General features: G+C 44.9%; 1 protein-coding gene across 2 annotated transcripts in view; it reads right to left on the bottom strand.

Moving 5' to 3' along the window:
• L2HGDH (L-2-hydroxyglutarate dehydrogenase) overlaps positions 1 to 22,124 on the bottom strand; it is a 265,162-nt gene that overhangs the window by 66,798 nt on the left and 176,240 nt on the right. For both annotated transcript variants that reach the window (XM_069638978.1, XM_069638979.1), the window contains exon 6: positions 10,678 to 10,712. In XM_069638978.1, coding sequence (XP_069495079.1) covers positions 10,678 to 10,712 — 35 coding nt within the window. The remainder of the gene's footprint in view (positions 1 to 10,677; positions 10,713 to 22,124) is intronic.

A 22,124-nucleotide genomic window follows, 5' to 3' on the forward strand; every position in this document is an offset into this window, starting at 1 on the left:
CCACACCGTTTCACCAATCTGCACCAACGTTTGCATAGTTACCCATTAGGACCCTCCGGACATTACTGACTACATGACATTTGGACACCCCAAGCCTTTCCCCGAATTTCAGCACCTTCCCACATGAGACGTTGCTTGAAATCGGTGAAACATCAATGTGGTTGCAGAAGGACCCGTCCTCAATCCTAGAATGCATGGTTTCTGGAACATTTACACTGCAACGAAGTACATCACACCAGGTTGAAGTAACAGGTGGGGAGATAGCACAGTAGGTCCCCGTATGCAGCAGCCCACCAACTCTTGCCTCCTCCCATTATCTGCTCCGGGGTAAGTCAGTCAGCCACACACGCTCATTCTCAGTGCAGATTACTTCAGAGTGAAAAGCACATCAAGCGATAAGCGATTCGCAACAGCGACCTACAGGATCATTGATTTTCAAAAATTGATAAGAGACTTATCATGTCTGTCCACAGAGCCCGTTCGGAGAACGGTACTTTTTGCTAGTTTGTTATATATACTAGGACAATGTTAAAATAAATACAGTTCACGTAAGTAAATTGTTCAAACAGATAGACATATACATTACATATTTGCTATTGCAATACTAACTTCAATAGTAGACCTTTAGATGCTAAACCGGTAAGTATAGAGTAGGTTTGGGTTAGCAAATCATCCATCACCCAATATTTACTTAGTTAGCAACACTGGTAGGTAGGCAACTTTAGGAAAACCTTATCTTTAGGAGTGTGAGAAACTCAAAGGTATCCTCACACCTACTCTCTTTGGATCCTCTTCTCAGGTGGCCAGGTAAAGGCAATCGCATTTGGATCCTGACCCTGGGTGTGAAGATGTGAGGGAGGATCACCTGGGTGAAGGGGCCTAGGGGATTGGGGAGAGGATATCTGCAGGAAAGACATGGTATCCCCCCTGTTCTAGTGAGGACCACCCTTACCCTCCCCCAGCCATTATAGGCTGTTGTAAACCATCTCCCCTAATTTGTCCTCATTCAGACCATTATTGTACTGGGACAAGGAAGAGGTGACTAAGAGTAGTGAACACTAACAGGTCATTTCACCACTCTAGTACTGAGACAAGGAGGAGGCATGAGGACTGCTGTAAGGGTATGGGATGTCCCAATAACTATGGTCAGGCAAGTGAAATTAAGTGTTCACACCTGCAACCTGTTAAATGGTTGCAGGTGTATAAAAAGTGCCAGAAGTAGCAGAGAAGAAAACAGGTTGGGCCGGGTAGCGCAGTTATCTGAGATCGGGCGGGCAGAATATGGGCCGGTGAAAAGGACGCCGGCAGCAGAGAAGTCAGGAAGATGCAGAGGCCATTACTGGCTGCGAGAGTGTCTGCAGCTGTGCGAGGCCCGTTGCCTTGTGTTCCCCATTTGGAGTGGGGAACACAGACGCCGCCGACCACTGTAGGAAGAACTGGTGGGTGCGAGCGCTGCTTGCCAGAGCTGCTCAGGAGTGAGAGAGGAGCGAGCGGGAACCCAGAAGCGAGACCAGAGCACCTGCAGAGCCTGCTGCACACCAGTAAGTGACCAGGAAGGTTCACTCAGACACGGGCGCTCCAGGGGCATGGTGTGGGTTGTGGCGAATGCCGAACAAGCAAGAATATATAATAAAGGGGTCTGGAGACCCAAAAGTGAATGATTGAATACTGAACAAATTTCCAAGCAAGTAATGAGATTGAATACTGTTAAATGGGTCAGATGACCAAATAGGAACTATTGGATAATTAACAAGTTGAAAAGCAGTGAATAGGTTTTGAATGCTTAAAGAAACGAATATGAGAATTGCACGAATGAAATTGAAAGAGAAGTGCATTTGCAAACAAGAGTAATTTAAAAAAACAGCATTTGCAAGCAAAGTGAAAGGAGCGAAAAGCAAAACACTATTGGACAGTTTGAAAGAAAGGCGGTAACCAGGAGTAATACCATGAAAGAAAGTGTGTGAGAGTCACATGTTGATAAAGGCAAGTGAACCAGAAATACAAGTGGACTTATAGCACAGGTGCAGAAAGGAAATCCGTGTTGTCAAGGAAGTCCTATGAGAAAGAATGAACTGTTGTAAAGTGCCATGGATTATCAGTTGTGTGACCTGTGATGCGTGGACCATGTGGTCTGACAACTGCGCCTAGACAGAGGAACCCTTTCTTGGAGTAAACCAAGAGAAGTTAAGAGCTGGTCGGCCTACGTTGTTCAAGAGATGGAAAGAAAAGGCAAACTAAACAAATTGATGAAACTGTGAATTTGAAGCCGAAAGAACTGTGTTGAACTTGGGGACCGGATCCCCGAGACCATTTTGCTTAAACTGTCTTGAAATTGGGAAAGGGAGCCAAGAGTAAGCCTGGAGCTGAAAGCAGCTCAGAACTTTCATTTGAACACTGTTAGTTTGGTTGCTGACATCCCTACACATTGTTTAGCTTTAGTAGTGAAGGCAAGTTTAGGTTTTGGACACAGACAGAATTTTAAGTTGAACTTACTACTTACTGACTCAGACTATCCTTAGTTTATTTAAGTAGAGAAATCCTACCTTAGTATAGGGCAAGTTAGGCCTTACACCATCCTGATATTCAAGTTAATAAAGACTAAGTATTTGAACTTTGAATCTGTTGTCTGTGTCTTGATTCATGATGCCATGACAGAGTCCAACCCTATTGGGGGAACGAGTGTCTCAAAAGTAAGATGCGGATACTGGGGGACTAGTGACCCTTGGGCAGCAGAACAAAGGAAGGTAGACGCTGTCAAAGTTGTCAAATATCAGAAGAGGCACTTTCGTAACAAGTAAGTAATGGAATTGGACCCAAAGGGTTCAAGTGTGCTAGATAGGCCACTTAAAGGATTTCAGTCTCAAGGACGGATGTCCTTAGGCCTGGGAGAAAACGGTTGTTTCATCCACCCCAATGTTACTGAGGGAGCTCGGGAGGAGTGAACAGCAAAACAAAAACTACTGTGTGATTGGCATCATGGAAGTAGACACAGACAGTAGATTAAAAGTTAAACAATGTTTTATTAAATAAAAGTCAGGAGGGATTAAGGCCTAACTTGCCCTATACTACAGTGGGATTTCCCTACCTAAAGTAACTAAGGGACGTCAGTGTCAGTAAGTTCAATTTAACAATCTGTCTGTCTCAAAACCCTATACTTGCCCTCACAACTAATAAAAACACACGTGTAAGGACATCAACCATAACTCAAATAGTGTTCCAAACAAAGTTCTGAGCTACTTCGAGCTCTGGCTTACTTGTTAGCCTTCTCTCCCAAATGTCATTAAGTTCATCACAAAGTTCAATTTCTCCTCCTTTGAATATTAGAGGAAATACAATTTTATAAAAGTTAGTGTACCCTTCCCCATGTTCAACACAGTTCCAATATAACACAGTTTCAAGACACCAAAATGTAGGGATCTCTGCCCCAAGCTTAATGTCGATATCAAAAGGAAATATCTTGACACTCGAGTCTTTGAAATGGATTTACACAGCTCAGGATTCCCTTCCCCAAGTCAGAAGATTATCAAGAGTTGTTTTGCTGTTTTCACCACAGCAAGCTTCTTTGTTGGCATACAGGAATTCTATGGTCAAGGCGCAGTTTCAGACCACACGGTTACAGGTCACGCAACCAGGAACTTTCAGGTTTCCTTCAAAGTTCAATATTAAACAGAATTGCCAGTTTCTCGGAGTGCAGCTTCAATTTTAACACATTGGTATCTTTCATTCCATTTAGCTTCCTTTCGATTTTCACCTTAATGTTCATTCAGGTTGGTTTATCGTATACCATTGTATTCATATATCAAATATCTTTTGGCTTCTTTCAGTTCTATATTTAAAATAGAAGTCAGCCTAGTTGCAGTCCGCTAAACAGAGTTCAATAATTGTGCTTTTGTTAAATTCAATCACAATGGTATTCAAAAATAGTTATTTTCACTTATTTTAGTCAATTCAATCTTCAATATGAACAATGTGGTCCTTTTCGTTCCTTGCGATATGTTGCTTTTACTTATTTCACTTGATTCAGTATTTTTTATTCAGTTCGGTGTTCGATAGAAGCAACGTAATCTGTTTCATTCAATGTGGAACGTTACGTTCATTAATTTCATTCAGTTAGGTATTCAACAGTAGTAATGTGGTTCAATTTCATTCAATGTGGGACATTACTTTCACTCAGTTTGTGTGCTTCAGTCATAATTCATGGACCGTTATTATCTGCACTGTCTCCTTTGAGCGCCCTGGGTATTATAAGTGTACCCGACACTTACCCAGTCTCGGCAGCTCCTTCACATTGCTTCTTCTTCCTGAGGGACCGCAAAATAGTCAGGCACTTCTCTTTGCACTTGCCGGCTAATAAATGGAGTTTCGCCTCTGCCTGCATGTACCGCCTGCTGCTCACCTCGCCAAGGGTGGGATCTCCAACCTGCATTCCCAGTCCAGCGGGACCCCAAGGATTTCCTCTGGCGTACTGGTGTCTTGGCTTCTCCTCTACTCCAGCTTCCACTCTGGTTTTCCCGCTCTGATTCTGACTCTCGCTCCGACCCGTGCTCTCTGTTCTGCCTGCTGCCACAGCTTTTATACACCGGTGTTGGGCTAACTGCATACAACTGGTTGTCAAGAGTTTGCCTTGCCTGACCATAATTGAATGAATTAGTGGGACATGCCTGAGTTTCAGAATATTCTTCGTCCTGGTACTTGAAAGGGTAATGGTAGTAATGGTAATTGCTCCTAGTTGTTTCTTCTTCGTCTCAGTATTGTCATACAGTTTAAATGGGGAGAGAAGTGGGATACATTTACAGTGACCCATAAATGTCAGTGGACAATCAGGTTGATTATCCTGAGGAAAAGGGGGATACCATGCCTCGCCCCAAAGGTACCTCACTCCCAATCCCCAAGGCTGCTCCTCCCACGTGATACTCCCTCACTTGTCCACCCACAAGGTCAGGATCCAATAGCAATGGCCTTTCCCTGTCCACCTGCATAGAGGGTCCAAGGAGTAGAAGTGAGAAAAACCTCAGGTTTCTCACACTGCCCAAGTAAGTACCCAGGAGTCCGACAGTACCCTCTATGTTGAAGAACAATGATGTAACTGGCAGGTCCCCACTGGAAGATGACAGCAGCTCCAGTTCAGGTCTCTGGCCTTTGTGGCTGGAGGATTAACTTTTGGCAGGAGCAGATGGTCAGACTTGGTCATAGGGATGCTAACATATGATCTTCACGGCATTTGGTTGTGGCATTTGGTTGTGGCGGCTCGACACAGGCTTTGTAGCAGCGATGGTTGGCACCCAGCAGACTTTCTTCCTTCTCTCGGTCCTCGACTCTTCTGAGGGGACTTCTATGATCAGGATGTAGTCCATATAGGCCCAGACAGATGCGGACGAGTTTGCAGCCGGAACCACACTGGACGAGACGATGCACCGCAGCAATGCCAGAGGTCGCGGGGTATTCGGGTATTGCAGGCCTGGAAGGTCGCTACACTAAATGGGAGGGGTCAAACTGTAGCTGGTCTCAAGACTGGTTAGGCACACCAGTCCAAAGGAGGAAGTCGTCAGTCCCTGGATCTACCCTGTAGAAGAGATGGTTGGAGCAGCAGCAGTCATTCAGCTTTGGCGGTCGCTGGAGGTAGCTGCAGACGTCCTCTTCTTTCTTCTTCTTCAGAATGGATCTTCTAGTGGTCGACTCTGGCTTCTGCATTTAGACCATAGCCTTTTATGCAGTAACCCAGCCAATCAGCATGCATGCAACTTCAAACTTTGGGTGGTGGCTGTCCCAAGGGGAGCCAGACACCCAGTGAGCACTGGATCTAAGCAGATATACTGGAGGACAAAGACCTGAGGAGTTTCAGTGTCCTCCTAGCACAAGCAGCAAGAGGAGCCATACCGAGAGGAAGGGGATAGAATCCTCCAGGCGTCTGAAACACTGGCGAAGTGCGCGCGAAGGAGAACATGCAGTCAGGAGGCGTCGTGAGGCTGCAGAGCCACTGCAGAACCCGCTGCGAGTCTGATTGCTGCCAGAGCCTCACAGAGAGATGCAGCTGCCCGGGAACCACAGAAGCCTGTCAGAAGGAAGGAAACAGATTTGTGGGGTGTCCAGAAGGTGCATGAGGTCCCAGGATGCAATATAAAGCTGGAACCCCGAGTGACTTGACAGGAGAATGAATCAAGCATGTACAACGAAGAAGTGCAAGTGTGGGACCCGCACCCAAATAAGAGAACGAGAAGCAGAGGGTCTGGGACCCTGAATACAAGTAAAGAAAAGCCCGAAGAGTTCTACATTTAGCAGGAGAGTGAACCAAGCGGATATAACAAAGAATTGCGAGTCTGGGACTCACACCCACCAGAGAGGTTGAAAGCAAGAGAGTAAAGAACCCTGGAAATGACAAAAGGAATCCTATGCTTGATAGCGAACTGTACCAGGGGGCTAGGATAAAGAACCACAAGAGGGTAAGTGTATCATGCCACTGTATACAGCTGGTCATCAAAGTAGAGACTCAACACATACAGAGGATATTGGAAAAATGGGAACAAGTCCTCACAGTCTTTTGGTGGAATATGAGAGGAGGAAGTCTAAGAGCACTAAGGAAGTGTCGTGCGACATGAAGCTTAAGCTGATTCAGTATAAATGTCTACAACAAGCATATATTTTGCAAGCCCTGGTGAAGGAAATGAATGCACAAGCAAATGCTAAATGTCCTAAATGTGCATGTCTGTGTGCGACCTTCATTCATATGTGGGGGGAGTGACCCCAAGTTCAAGCATTATGGAGAGGGGTATGAGATGAATCAGTAGTGATTCCCCCAAAAACATTGGCCTGGGAACTTCCTCATGAGGCCAGGGAAAAGCAGACGCTTCCTGATCCCGACCCTGGGGTGGTTGTTCTGTGGGAGGATCATACGAGGGGAGGAAACAGGTCAGGAGGAATGGGAAAATTCTGTTTAACTTCCCCCGAAACCCTAGTTTTTTGATGGCTTATTGCAAAGTAGGAAGAGTTAGAAAAAAAAACACATTTTGTTATTCAGGACTTCAAATCCCATAACAGCCTCAGTACTGAGACGAGGAAAAGGGATGCAGAGGAACAAAACAGGAGTGGTCAGATAATTACCCTAAATAACCCTCAAATGAGGGAGACAGAGTCTGAGACTTAAATGGCCCTCTCAGGGAGAGAAGTCAGAGATGCAGAAGCCGAGGAGCAGTGTATGCTTGCGTCCATTGAGGTTTGAGGCGAGGCTGGAGGAGCAAGAAGATGCCGGGACCACTGTGGGTCCTAAGAGAGTCTGTGCCTCTTGTTATCCCCTTGCAGTGGTTGCGCAGCGGTAAGCGTGAAAGAAGAACACTTAACCCCCCAGAAAGTGCGTTGTGCAGAGCTTGCACAGTGGAAGGCAGAAGTGGCAAGAGCAGCCGAGACGTCTCTGTTGGCTGAATTGCACCAGGGACGCTCAGAGGTAAAGGCGGCTCTAACTTGGCGTGGCGGAAGCCAAGGCAACCCAAGAAAGGTCTGGCACCTGGTCAGGAGCAGCCGCGAGTGTCGAGATTCTGCAAACACCAAGCAGAGCACAGAGAAGCGACTTACCTGGTGAGTCTGAGGCAAGCGAGTGACTCCGGGTCTCTGGCGCTATCTGCGTGTGCCGCGCAGAACGCTTCACTTGAGTAGGAGTGAAAGACATGCATACAAACTGTATGAATTCCAAGCTGTCAAAAACAATGCAACAGGGATGCTGTAAGCTTAGAAGGCTCCAACCCAGATTCTGTAAGGTCTTGGAAACTCCAAATACGCACGGAGAAGCCTCTTTGGACTCTGAAGGGCACAACCAATACCCAAGCCACAAGAGTTGGAACAGGCAATATCAATCTAATAACCGCTGCCTGAGGTAATAGGGGAACAGCAAGAGGCCAAAGGTTCTAAAATTGGATGCTCATGCTTTGGGAGATTCATAAATGATGTTGATACAAACACACATTGCCAAAGCCAAGAGAGAGGCAAAGTAAAACCTTATATATGTCACTGTTTGGCTGTTGATGTATTTGTATTTTTTATGTAATTTTTGGACATTACTATGGTGCCTGTACACAAGTGTTTCCAGGTGCCAGAAAGAAAGGGAAAAGGGTGGAAAACAGGCTGCCCTTCTGGAAGAAGCTATTCAGAGGGAGATGAGCATCGTTTGTAGAAAAGTTCTGATATAGATCAATGTGAATGTTCTATTCACTGAAAGCTGATAACATTTTTATACTAAAGAACACTCTCGAAGTTGGTGTTATTCTAATTTGAAAGTTACCATTGAAGCACTTTTCTGTTTAAGTGTTGAAGAAGTAGACTGGCAGGCGAGTATACCCATAGGGCAAGAAGTGATTGCCCAGAAGAAACTGGTGAAATAATAAGTCAGGTAGTGGAAGGTGCAAGTGCTAAAGCGTGGTACTAATAGAAAACAACACAATGAGTTGTGACAATTGGTTTAGAATTGTGAAAGCTGGATGAAGGAAAGTTACAATTCTTTCTGCAGTTAAACATTTTAGTGAACCATCCTGACCAAACTATTTTGTAGTTGCCCCAAATGCAATACTTTTCATATTCCAGGAGTGAGAGCTTATGATTATTTTCAAGGTACTTTGATGCAGCAACAGAACTTTAGGAATTTTAGTACAAGAACTTAAGAACTGTTCTGGAACTTTGTGTTAAATTGGATTTCCCCGTTTTCCTTTCTTTTGGAGAAAATCCTGAAGTTTGCCCAGACCACGACACAAGACACTGATTATATTATGAATCAGGTCATATGTTATATAATTCTGTTGAATTGCCATATATTTCCTTTTTACTTTGATTGTTGTACAAGTGTGAGGGTTAGACATCCCTTGGTTAGAGTGTACCCTTTAGTTTATTTTAGGCAGGGAAATCCTTGTCAGGGTAGGGATAGTGAGGCGTTTATTCAACCTGTTTATTTAATAAAATGGCAAGAATTGAAAACTGTACAAAAGGCGTTTATTCAACCTGTTTATTTAATAAAATGGCAAGAATTGAAAACTGTACAAAGCTGTCCGCCTAACATTTCTGACTGCTCAGAGGTTTTAGGGTTATTGGAGAGGTTCTCAGGTTGGGAATTGCACTTGACAATCACGGTATCTCTACTGGGGCTAATACACATTAAGAAGAATAGCAAGTTGCACAGGACATTTATATTGTTGTAGCTTAGGTCAGCGAAACGGCTGATTGCAATCAACTGTTAGCAAACTTGCTCGTTATCAATAACATACTAGTCCAAAGAAGTGATTACCTAGGTAGCAGTGAAAGTGACATTGGAGTAAGGAAAGCTGAAGTTAATAAACCGAATGAAACCTATTCTATGTGGGATTCATACATAGAGGCAGTGCTAGAATGGCAGGATTTGGTGCCTCCATGAACCTGCACCGTTTGTAAACATTGGAGAGTAATTGAAATTGAAAATGTAGTGAAATATAGCTGTGGTAATGTGATGATGTAAAGGGTAACATGGAATGAATTGTAAAAGGGACAAGATTATTGTTATTAATGATGTATATTAGAGTACTCTGACCTTGTTTTTAATTGATTGAAGACATCTGTAAAGTTTTATGGTTTTAATTGTTTGATTATACAAAAATAAAAAATATCCCCCCCCCAAAAAAAATGCGTAAGTATGTGTCAAAAGTACTAAGCTGCCAACATCAACAATGGAATGTAGAAAATAAGAGCCTGATGTCTCATATCCATAAAAAAGACGATACAACTGTTTAGATTAAGTTGATCTCAACTTCCTGTTGCTAGAGCTGTGAAAAGGAATCCTGTTCAACCACATGGGAGGGTTGGGGAGGGCTCTGTGTACCACACAAGGGCGTGTGGTTTGTCGAGTGCCTCTTTGTCACATGAAACTGACAATGTTGTAATCTATGAGTGTTTTTAGACTTTTGCTGTTACAACAGCATCTGATGGCGACAGCTTACTGTTTTGTAATGCAGGATCTTTATAAATGTGCTGTGTATGTGTTCAGACGGCTGTTCTGCTGATGGACCAGCGAGCATGTGCTGTCTGCACTTTCATTAAATAGTGTTCCGATTGGTCAAAGCATCTGGATGCAACGTTGCGAGTGGAAGACGTACACTGCGAGTTTGGAAAATACATTTGGAGGGGGCTTGGGGCTTATTCCAATAGGGAAAAAACCAAGCAGGCTCCACACTCAAACCTGATCTCCTAAATTAGATCCTAGATCTGGACACTTCTCTCATTACAGGTAACGAGAAATGCAAACCCCCTCAAACCCTCAAGTATACCCCCACCATCTACTGTAAGGAACTCATGGTGGCAACAGTAAAGACAGACACAAGTGATCACAGTTCAAAGGTGTTTATTAAACTGTATATGCGGGTTGGAAAAACTCTCATAAAACCCTAAAAAAACCTCAATGTTTACCTGCACATTCTTTTTAGCGCAAGATACATTAAATAATAACTGGTGACGATCCTTTCATCGTCTCACAACGTATGTCTAGGAAATCTAATACTTCAGACCACCGTTTTTCTCAACGATGAAAATGGCTGGCCTATGCTAAATTTCCTTACCTGAAAATACTAAAACAGATTAACAATGGTTGAAGAACATTTTTTTGTTTAGTGTTTTTTTAACCATATCAGTTTTCTTCCTGGGGAAAAAAGATGGCATACTGTTTGTACATACCATTGAACTGCTGACAATAACAGGATATTTGATTCCTGAAACAAAACAAGAGAACACACCAAGTCAAATACATGCAGAAAATTAGATTTCAGCTGCAAGGCTTCTCCACTGTAGCTGTTAATAAACAATAGTGCCCTCGTTTTGTTATACACTTTCACAAGCCAATGCATTTTGCATGTTGGGCAAAAGGCTGTGCTCATTATGCAGAAAGCCCAAAATGTACTGAAACATGAATACGGTCTTCTTTGAAGTCTGCTTAGAGATAAAAGTATGATTCTTTTTTCCCAAATTACTAGTCAGCTGAATTAGAAAAACAAATGGTGCAGAAGCTTTGTTCCCTGGCATAAGTAGGGTTGTGGATTGTCCAAATCCAAATAGACACCATTGATAGACATAGCTATTCCTTTTTTTTAAAAAAAAACTTCCAACTTAATGTGTCTTTCCTTTGTGGCATAGAAAGGACCAAATGGAACGAATATACAGAATCATCCTGACGCCACCTGATATACCTCCTTCCCGCTACCATTACAAAGAACCCCATTAATAATCATCCTCTATTTGTGATAACCTACCAATCATTACCCTAATATACCAATCCCAACACACAAAGTTGGATACTTTCATATTACGTAACAAGATTACAAACAATTGATACGTATGCAGAAATATGGGCTTTTTTTCCTTGAAGGCGTGCAGTGTATGTCAAGCCTTGTATTTTCAGTAAACCAAGCAACCAGTCAGCGCGGAACAGAATGCAACCTCTTGTCCAAGTTTGGTGTCAACCCATACAGAGTTTTTATGATACATGAATGCAAAAACTCCCTTTCGGAAGTTGAATAATGAATAATTGTTTGGGTTCATCTTCCTTTATTTACCTTTGCTGTTGGTGCGAAAAGAATGGAAAAATAATACTTTATGTCCATCTCACACCACTTTGCCTTTCCTGGTTTTCATTTAGAACTGTAACTCGGAACACGAAGGTACTGCGACTCAGGGCACCAAGGTGCTTAATTGTCTTGTTTTATCCAAATGGTATAAACAATGTAGATTATGCCATCAGAAAAATCTAGATTCTGCAATGCAAGTAGATGCTAGATCAACAATTCTACTTTAGTCATGGCAGAGTATATTTTCAAGCCCTATTGATCGATCTAGGCCAAGGGTCTGCTTCTTTTGGGTCGCTAGAAGTTTTGAACTGGAAGTGCCATCAGCCCTAACCAGCATAGTCAAAGGTGAGAGATCACAGGAGCCACAGTGCAGAACATGTGGAGAGCTGCAGGTGGCAGACCACTGATTGCAGGCTCTGATCTAGGCCACCTTAAGGAGATAGCATGGATTGAAAGGCTATCTCTAGACCTGTCACGGCCTCATGAAGTGTTTGTATTTGCCTCAAGCAGAACTTTTTTCGGTTTTACTGTGCTTGCCGGTCCTCTACTGCAAGTGCACCTCTGAGTTACTACAATTGGGAACATTTACATTTGTATAAGATACTGTTTTTTATGTGTACTGTGATGAATCTGATGATGCCATCACTCCTTGCATGAGGGAGCCTCTCCCCATGTGGCCAGGGGAAGGCAGCCACTATCCGATCCTGACCCTGGAGGCAGGTATATGAGGGAGGACCCCCTGGGGAATGACATGACATCACTGGGGAGAGTCACATACCGCATATTCCCCTGTGCGGATGTTCCCTCCATTCCTCATGCCTTAATGGCATACTGTAACACTCTCCCTCAACAACTTGCCAGACCTATGTGTAGTATTCCCCAACCTGACACACAGGCTAGTGTAACAATTACTGAGACTTCCCAGGCCTTCTGCAATGCACTGGCCACACACTTTACCACTAAAACTCTGGACATCCTTAGCACCCTTGCTACTCACTCCTCTAACACCGCTCCCACCCCCTGCCTTCTATGGCCCCTCACCCTCATTTTCCACTCTCTCCTCCTTCTCCCCTATCGCAACTGAGGAGGTTACCAGAATTGTCCGCTCTATGAAGGTCTCCTCCAATCAGGTCTCCCTGTGCTCCCCCAGAACCATTAAGGACAACATTGGCTCTCTTGCCCCTGCCTTTGCAGACATTTGCAACCATTCTTTTGCCACTGGCTCCTTCCCCTGTTCCCTCAAGCACTCCCTTGTGTGCCACCTTCTGAAAAAACCTTCAGCAGATCCTACTTGTCTAGCTAACTACCGCCCTATTTCTATCAGCCCCTTGCTTGGGAAACTCCTAGAGAAGCTGGCTTTCCCCTAACTCACCTCATACACTGAACTTGTAGGCGGTCTCCATGACCATCAATCTGGATTCCTAGCATCCAGAGGCACGGAAACTGCTGTTCTCAACACCCGTGAAGAAATGCTTGCTTCCCTTGATTCCAACTCTCCAGCTGTCCTCATTCTACTTGATCTCTTCTCTGCCCTTGAAGCAGTCAACCACTCTATCCTCATAAAACGACTCCATGATACCCTGGGCATCTCGGAGCAGGCACTGGACTTTCCTTACTGATCGTCCGTCCCAGGTTATTCTGGGCACCTTCTCACCTATCTCCTTCTCCACCTATGGTGTTCCCCAGGGTTCCAACCTTTCCCCCTGGCTCTTTAACACTTACCTGTGAGAAACCTAAAGGTGTCTCATACCCTAGTACCCGGGGATCTGTCATCTAGGTGGGCAGGACACGGCAATTGTTTTTGGATCCAGTTCCTGGGGGTGGACCAGTGCGGGAGGATCACCTGGATGAGGGGTCTTCAGGGAGTGCAAGTGGGACACAGGACGGGGAGACGCGGTATTCTCTTCCCAGTAACACCTTTACTCCATCCTATCAGGTAGGATACTTAGGAACTCAGCCCCCACCCTTTCCAACACAAACACTTTCTCACCAACAGCTCACTGTGAGAGAAAACAGACTTATACCCGAGCCGTATACCTGACGTGTCCCAATACAATGGTCAGGCAATTACTGATCATTACAAACACCTGACTTCTATCACATTTCCCCACACGGATAAAAGGCGGAGCACAAAAGCACACTCTGAGCAAGACAAAGGACATGAGGAACCAGCAGTTTCAAGATGGCAGTTTAACACAAGGCGAAAGATGGCAAGACCAAAGAGGATTGCAAGGAGGGAAGTGCCCTTGACCTTGTCACCGAAAGAACGTAACTTTCATGAGCCTTCGAGAATAGGAAATGTAAGACCTGGAATCAAAGCTGAAGAATCCTGCATTGTGTGTCGGAGGTACCCGGGGCTCTCAAACATCGATAGTCAAGGCAGTGAGAATTGTTTGCAGCTGTGGTGCTGTCCTTGGCTGCTACAACAAAGCAGCACCAGTGAAGTCAGCACAGCCGGTGAGTTGGGGAGACTGATACTGGACCGGTCAGTGTGGAAACCAAAGTTGCAGCACATTGTATAAAGAAAATTGAAGAGAACAGTGCATGATGCGTGTGTGCCTAGCAAAGCAAATATAATTAAAACAGCAGAGGAGTGAATGAACTTTGAAGCGAAGATACAATACCGTAGACAGGGTGGTCCAGCGCCACGTGGGTGCTCATTCGAAAGTCTCTGTTAGGTATCCAACTAAAATGTGATGAATGCTAAAAGAAAATGAATTGTGAAATTGGAGCGGTTCTGCAACAGGTCAAGTCAAAAACCCTGTGCACATTCGAACGTCTTTGATACTTGTAAAATTGAAATTGGTCCGAGCCTGACCAAGGGAGACTAATTGAGTTTAAAAGGGATCTGAGCTAGGCTGAGGGGCATCCGGGGTGAACCGTGAAGTCACCGGAAGAAGAATATCCTACGAACAGTGTGTTAAAGGGATCTGAGCCCCACTGAGAGGGATCCAAGGTGAATAATGAAGCACCTAATGTGAATTGAAAATCTAAAGAGGAAAAGAACTTGTTGTTTATTTGGTCGCATCAGGCCCTCTGAATGAAGAGACTCTGAGAAGTAGAGAGACTTGAGCACAAAAGGCACTGATGCTAATAATTGAACTGTATCCTTGTGTAAAAGAAGCCAGAGACTCTGCTACGCTCGAGTGAACCACATTGTCCCGTGCTGAAAACATGGGCAAGGGAGGCCAATGGCCTGAACATCTTGACATATAATTTTGTGAACACTTCTTTCTTTTTCGTAACACTATTTCCCACAGTATTTGTAATAGGAGATAAGGATTGGTAATAGGTTTATTAGTATAGGCCCTTTTGTTTTGACAGACACCACTAGTACTGCGTTATTATTTGATGGGCGTAGCTTGCTCCCATCTGTAGATTTAAGATTAGCTGTGCGCTTTTCAAACCCTTTTTGAAGTTCAATAAACACCCTTGAACTGTGGTCACTTGTGTCTGTTTTACTGTTGATACCATGCCTTCCTCACAGCTCTTTAACACTTACCTTGGTCCGCTGGCATGCATCATTTCCTCCTTTACCCTAATTTCCAGTGCTATGTAGACGACACTCGACTCTTCTTCAAACTTCCTGCTGACTCTCTTGCTTCTTCCATCATCCCGGACTGCCATCCAGTCCTGGTGCACTTCCAATGATCTCTGCCTCAATGCCAGCAAGCATGAGACCCTTCCTATTGGGACTCCTGCTCCCTCTTTCTTCCCTTCACTCTGGCCATCCTCTATGGTGTCTCCACCTTCTGCTTCATCTGAAGCCAGAAACCTCAGAGTCCTCTTCGACACCTCGCTATCGTTGCTCCCTCACATCCAGGACATTGCCAAGAAGTCCAACTTTCAACTCTTCCTTCTCAAAGGTTTTCTCCCTTTTCTCATTTTCCCCCAGAAGCTCAATGTTACCAGAGCTCTGGTTCTTGCTAGGCTTGACTACTACAACAGCCTTCTCTTGAATCTACCCTCTACCTCTCTACGACCCCTCCAGCTAATCCAGAATAGGGCAGCAAGACTTACCCTTGACCTCAAGCCCAGGGACCACATCTCGCCTGGCCTAAAAACTCTCCACTGGCTCCCCGTTGCTGCATGGATTAAATTCAAATCCCTCTGCATCATCCACAAGGTTGTCTGGGGCCCGGGACTGTGATATCTGCAACTGGCTATTCATAAATACTCTCTCTCCAGACCCCTACATTCTTCCGGAACCAACTGTGTGTGAAGCGTTTCACTAAATAGAGTGCCGGAGGCTGATCCCTTGCATCTGCTGGCTCCCTCTTAGCGAACACTCTACCCCTTACGCTTTGTCTTGAGCTGCACTGCCTCAAATTCCATTAGCTCCTCAATACTCCCTTTCACTTCTTCCTTCCCTTCTTCCATCCTCGGCTAGCCTCAGTTACTGTGATCGGTGACCAGGGCACTTAAGTGTTCTTGGGGCCCTGGCTGCCCACATCCAATTGACTCAGCTTCTGTTACACACAGCACTTGCCACAGCACTCACTGGCCTAAGCCTTTGCAGGCCTGCACTTACTACAGCTCAACGCTCCTTTGCACTTACTATACTCAGCACTTACATCTGCTGCTCAACCACGAGCACAGACATTCCATAACTTACCACCACTCCCTCCTCCCCCCTTCTCTCTCTGCACTTGCACGTCCTGAATACTCACAAGGCATAGTAGGTTTGTCTTTTCTTCCAATGTTCATATTTTTTCAATCCCATGTACCATCCCTGTTGCCATGTGGGCGATTTGAAACACATTTAGTTGTATACGTGCCTAACAAACGCACAATAAATAAAGAAATAAAATGAGAAGAGGAAGACGCAGGGATCACAAATGATCACTCCCAATAAGACCTCATACCATCTTCCTCAACATCATATAATGAACGACATGGTAACCACTGAGACGAGGAAGAGGGACAGAACAATGAAGATCCCTAACACCGGTAAGCCCACAAAGCGGTCTAGTCTTTGGAGATTATTCAATCACGACGGGAACCCAGCACAGCTGGCAGCAAGCAGAGAGAACTGCAGACACTGGGTTGCACGGAACCTGCACGGATACCGACCAGTATGCTAAGGAAGAGGACGCGGCGGGAAACAGGGTTGAGGCTAATCCAGAAAGTGGAAGAGGAAACTGGGGTGCAGACTGCTCACCGCCTGAGAGGGCAGGGCAGCGGCGACTGAATACTGCAAAGAAGGACACAGTGAAAGCACAGTGGCTAACGGGATGCACGCTGAGCCAGCAACCTGGATGAAACTGAAGCTGAGAAGCACGAGTGACACTACAAGTACCCGGTAAGCCCAGGGAAACGGAAGGGTTACCGGGTTGCCTGAAAGTGTGCGTAGCTTCATAGAAACAGCACGAAAGAACGTGAAGAGGTTAACATACCTGTAAACCATGCCACAAACGGATCATTGAGCCCATACCTTGAAAGAGACAGAATTAAGAAAGAATGACAAATAAATGTGAATGAACTTGTAAAAGGGCGAAAAAACCATTATATGAAAGAAAAAACTATTAATGAAACAGACACTGTGTGTGAGAAATCTGAGGGCGTCCTCACATCTTACCACAAAATATCCTCCTCGCAAGGGGGCCAGGAAAAAGGCTGTCGCTATCAGATCCTGACCCCAGGGGTGGATATGTGAGGGAGGATCACCTGGGTGGAGGAGACTTGGGGAATGGGGATGATGCACTCTTGAGTAAGACATGTTATCCCCCATTTCCGTTTTCTAATCAACCTAATATCCCCCAGGCCTGTATAGGTTATTATCAGTCCCTTCCCTATTTCTTATCTAAAGTGACTCCCAGTAAATACAAGTCAGGTACTGGGATGAGAAAGAGACACATCAGAGGTATACATCCGCTCTTTATTAATTCTCACACACACGAACACCACTTTGGTACTGGGATGAGGAAGATGCACCAAAGGCTGACAAAATACTGCAGAACTCACTCTGTGCAGTCTAGTTGCCAAATGTCAAATCAAGCTGGTGGGATTTTTAAAAGCCAGTGCTGGAAGCAGAAGAGGGACCTGAAGGAGAGAGCAGTCGTGTGGGAGCTAAAACCTGAGTATTCCAGAGGAGCAGGAGAGGGAAGCCGGCAAGCCGAGCAGCAAGCCAGGTAGAAAGTAGGCTGGCACAAAAAAGCTCTGCAGAGGAAAGGTGAAGCTTCCCTCTGAAGCAGAGAAGCAGCTGAAGGGGCCGGGTGAGAAGCACTGCCAAACGAGCCGCAGCAGAGAAGGAGCTGGCGGGGTCACGGAGGCAGAGAGGTGCATCAGACTTACCGGCGGGCAAGAGATAAGCTGTCCACAAAGCAGCGGGAGGACCGGCAGGACAGAGAATGCTTCCCGGGGACACGAGAAGTGCTGCAGCCTCACACCAGATGTCGGACACGCCAAGAAACACTGGTGAGTCTGCCCAGAAGCACTGGGAGTCCCAGGGCGTACCGACACAGGTTTCAATGGGCTATTTACCATATGTTTCAAGCGAACAAAAGAAAGAAAATATAAGTATGTGAATTTCTTGAAATAAGTCAATTTGGTGAAAATACAGAATAAGCACAACAAAGTGATGAACTGTGATAAAACCAGTAAACTGGCTATGAACCGACATGAAAAGCAATGCTAATCAAGATAGCCAAATAAGCATGCATAAGTGAATGTTTGAGATGAAAATGTTTCAAGAGGCAAACAAGCATTGTCAAGATATTATTGTGCATTATTGAAAGACATGAATGGTTAAAAGCAGAGAACCTGTATGCAAGAGAAACCTGGTAAAAGGGCATCAGAGGTTTTGACCAGAATGCATGAAACAGTGAATACATTTCCTAGCAGGAGAGTGTATTGGGAAGCTTATGATAAGTGGTGCAAAAGAATTTTAAACTGAGGTTCCTAGCAGGAGAGTGTACTGGTAAGCCTTTGTTGGTTAGTGAAAGTGGATGCTTTTGAACAAGTGAGTGGTGATAAAAGAAGCAACAATAAAGCTTCAAGGGTACTTGGAAGAAGAACAAGTCAAGCCTTAATGTGAAGCTGAGATGGTAGGAAAATACTTATGAAGCAGATACTAAGGTGTGTTGGTTGCGTGACCTGTAATGGGTGGAACGTGTGGTCAAACAACTGGGCCTAGACCGAGTAGACCCACCTACGGAAAGCCACTTGGTAATTGAATAAAGGAAAACCTGAGGGAATTGATACTAAGAACTGAACTTTCTAAGCTGGTGAAAAGTAACCTGTAAGGAAGGCATGGTATCAAACAGTAAGACAGACACAAGTCATCACAGTTCAGGGGTGATTATTTAACTTCAATTGGGTCAGAAAAATGCCTACCTAATGCTAAGTCTAAAGATGGGAGCAAACTATGACCATCAAATAATAATAACACAGTCCTAGTCGAGTCTGTCAAAATAAAAGGGCCTATACTAATAAACATATGTACAATCCTTACTTCTAAATATAAATACAAATTGTGTGGGAAACAATGTTATGCAAAAGAAAAGTGTTTAAGTAATTATATGTCAGGATATTCCCTTCCCCACGTTTTGAGCACGGGACAAGGCAGTACACTCGAGCTTAGCACACTCTCTGGATTCTCTAGCACGAGGATGCAGTTCAGAACCTTAACATAAGGGCCTTCTGTGCCAAATTCTCTTTGCCATTCAAAGTCTCTTATTTCAGAGGGACTGATGCAAAACGACAAACTAATTGTTCCTTTCTTCTTAGGATTTCACATGTACAACTTCTCGGGCGATTTACTGTTCACCCCTGGTGCCCCTCTGCCGGATTCCGACTCACTTTAACACAAAATCTTCAATTGGTCTCCCTCCTGCGGGCTCGGACAAAATGTATCTACTTTTCCAAACTTTCTCGACTTCATCAAAATCGAAGACTTTCGACTGTGCACAGGATTTTCCTCAACCCGTCTCAGGACCACTTTCATTCACAATGATTTGTTCTCTTCTAGATAGAACCTTTTCCTAACTTTCACTTTTGCCACTTCTCAGCTGGATACCTCACAGAGACCTTCGATTGAGCCCCCACGTGGTGCCAGACCACTCTGTCTAAGGTATTTTATCTTGCTTTTAAAGTTCAATCACTCATCAACAGTTCAACTTTACATGCGTCTCTTATCATATGCGTTTTAACAATGTTCGTTCCAGTGGTCACCATACAATGTTGCTGCTTGCAACCTTGGCTTCAACACAGATTGGTCTTGTACCGGTCTCCCCAACTCACAGACTGTGTTGATTCACTGACACTGCTTTGTTCTTGGAGCCAAGAACAGTACAACAGCGGCTGGCGCTTCTCCCCGCCTTGATTATTGAAGCGGGAGGGCCCCGGGTATCTCCGACATACAATGCAGGATTCTTCAGCCTGGTTTCCTGGTCATACTCTTTCTATTCTTAAGGTTTCTGGAAAGTAACGGTTCCTTGTCATAAAGGTCAAGGGAACTTCCCTCCTTGCGATTCCCTTCTGTTTTGCCGTCTTTCCTCTCTCGATCAGTTGCCCTCTCGAAACTGCCGTTTCCTCCTGTACTTTGCCTCGCTCAGAGTGTGCTCTCGTGCTCCGCCTTTTATCCGTGTGGGGAAGCTTAATAGAAGTCAGGTGTGTCTGATGATCAGTAATTGCCTGACCATTGTATTCGGACACGTCAGGTATACGGCTCGGGTGTTAGTCTGTTTTCTCTCTTAGCTGGCTGTCCGTGTGAAAGTGTTGGTGTTGTAAAAATGGGGCAGGGGTGGAGTTCCTAAATATCATACCTGGTAGGATGGGTAAAGGTGTTACAGGGAAGGGGATCCACGTCTCAGCATCTGGTGTCCTACTACCACTCCCCGAAGACCCCTCACCTAGGTGATTCACCCGCACTGGCCCACCCCCTGGAACTGGATCCAAAAGGGATGGCCGTGTCCTGGCCACCTGGATGACAGATCGCTGGGGACTAGTGGTTGAGACACCTTCTGGTTTCTCACAAACCAGACGTGAAGAACTGGTAAGTGTCCCAAGGAACTATATTATTTTGGAACATTGAATATCCTAAGGAATTGTTTTGTTTTGGAACATTGACAGACCTGCAAGCTTGTGGGAATAGAGCCCCTCTGTTGTAAAGTCAACTGTTTGAACCTTGGGCAAGAGAAACCCTCTTTCCATCCAAGAGCTGGACAAAGCTTCTGGACTTTTATTTGAACACTTCTTATTTGATGCTGCCATCCCTAAACATTATATACAATAAGATATGAGGGCAAGTATAGGTTTTGGACTCAGACAGCTATTTGCTTTGGACTTTCTGACACAGACTATCATTAGTTGTATTCAGGTAGGGAAATCCCACCTTAGCATAGGGCAAGTTATGGCCCTTTTCCAGCCTCCTTTTAGTTAATACAAGTTAATATCCAAAATCGTATTCATTTGTCTTTGTCTACTTCATGATGCCATCACATAAGCAAGGAACGACAACGATATTGGGCAAATATCGTTTCATGGGTAAAAGGAAAAATTACTGTGGGAAAGTCCTGGCAGGAGAGTACACCAGGTAAAGACAAATGTTTTCCTTAAAAGGCATTGTGTGAAAGTCCTAGCAGGAGAGTAAACCAGGTGAATATAAGTGTTTGCAAGTGTGTGTAATATTACAGAAGGAGAATCTCAAGGAAGAAACTGTGGACCTGTGCTAAAAAGAAAAGCCAGCAGTGAGGTCTGCACACCCTTGTCTAGCATATTCGCTAGGATAACATGCCATTGAACTGTAACTGTGACATTACTTTTGTTCTGTCATTGCATAAGGAAAACACCAAACATTGGTTGTGGGAAAACAACTCTGTATTCTCATAAAAAATGACCACTTTACAGCAGCCTATGACAAAGTGCTAAAATGCCAATGCATTTCGGACATATTGTCCATCATCAGGGCAAATAGCTGGTAAGGTTGGTGCAAGTGGTGATTAGTAAGCCGCAATGTGCAGACTGTAACGGCTGACTTCAACAAACCGCACTCTCAGGATGAGTGCGCCCTTAAATTAGAGCGTTCTGAAACTAGTATTCAGCGCCTCATGCCACAGACGGTCACTGCAGGTCACTGCACTGCTAATGCTGCTCGGGGGCCTGCTCGTGTAATGTGCTCTCTAGGAGAGTATATCAGGTAAAGACAAATGTTTTGGTTAAAAGTCATTGGGGCACATCCCAAGTATGCCGATCTGGAAACAACGGTGCCAGTAAGCTTACCGGCAACTGTTGTTTCCAGACCGGTACACTACAAGTTTGCCTGCCGGAGCAGCTGTGCCCGACAGGGCAGACCCTGCCGGACACAGCGGCCACGGTAGGCAGACCGTCACGGAAGCACCGGAACGCCGGGGTTGTAATACACCGGTATTTCCGGCAAGTAGGCGCCTGTAAATATTTACGGGTCTGGCAGCAACCTTTCCGGTAATACTGGCACGGTTACCGCCGGACTCGTAATGAGCCCCATTGTGTGAAAGTCCTGGCAGGAGTGTACACCAGGTGAAGATAAGTGTTTAAAAGCGTGTGTAACAAATTACAGAAGGAGAATCTCAAGGAAGAACC

This window comes from Ambystoma mexicanum, chromosome 14 (genome assembly GCF_040938575.1).
Source record: "Ambystoma mexicanum isolate Mex_15411 chromosome 14, UKY_AmexF1_1, whole genome shotgun sequence".
Classification (NCBI taxonomy): Eukaryota; Metazoa; Chordata; class Amphibia; order Caudata; family Ambystomatidae; genus Ambystoma; species Ambystoma mexicanum.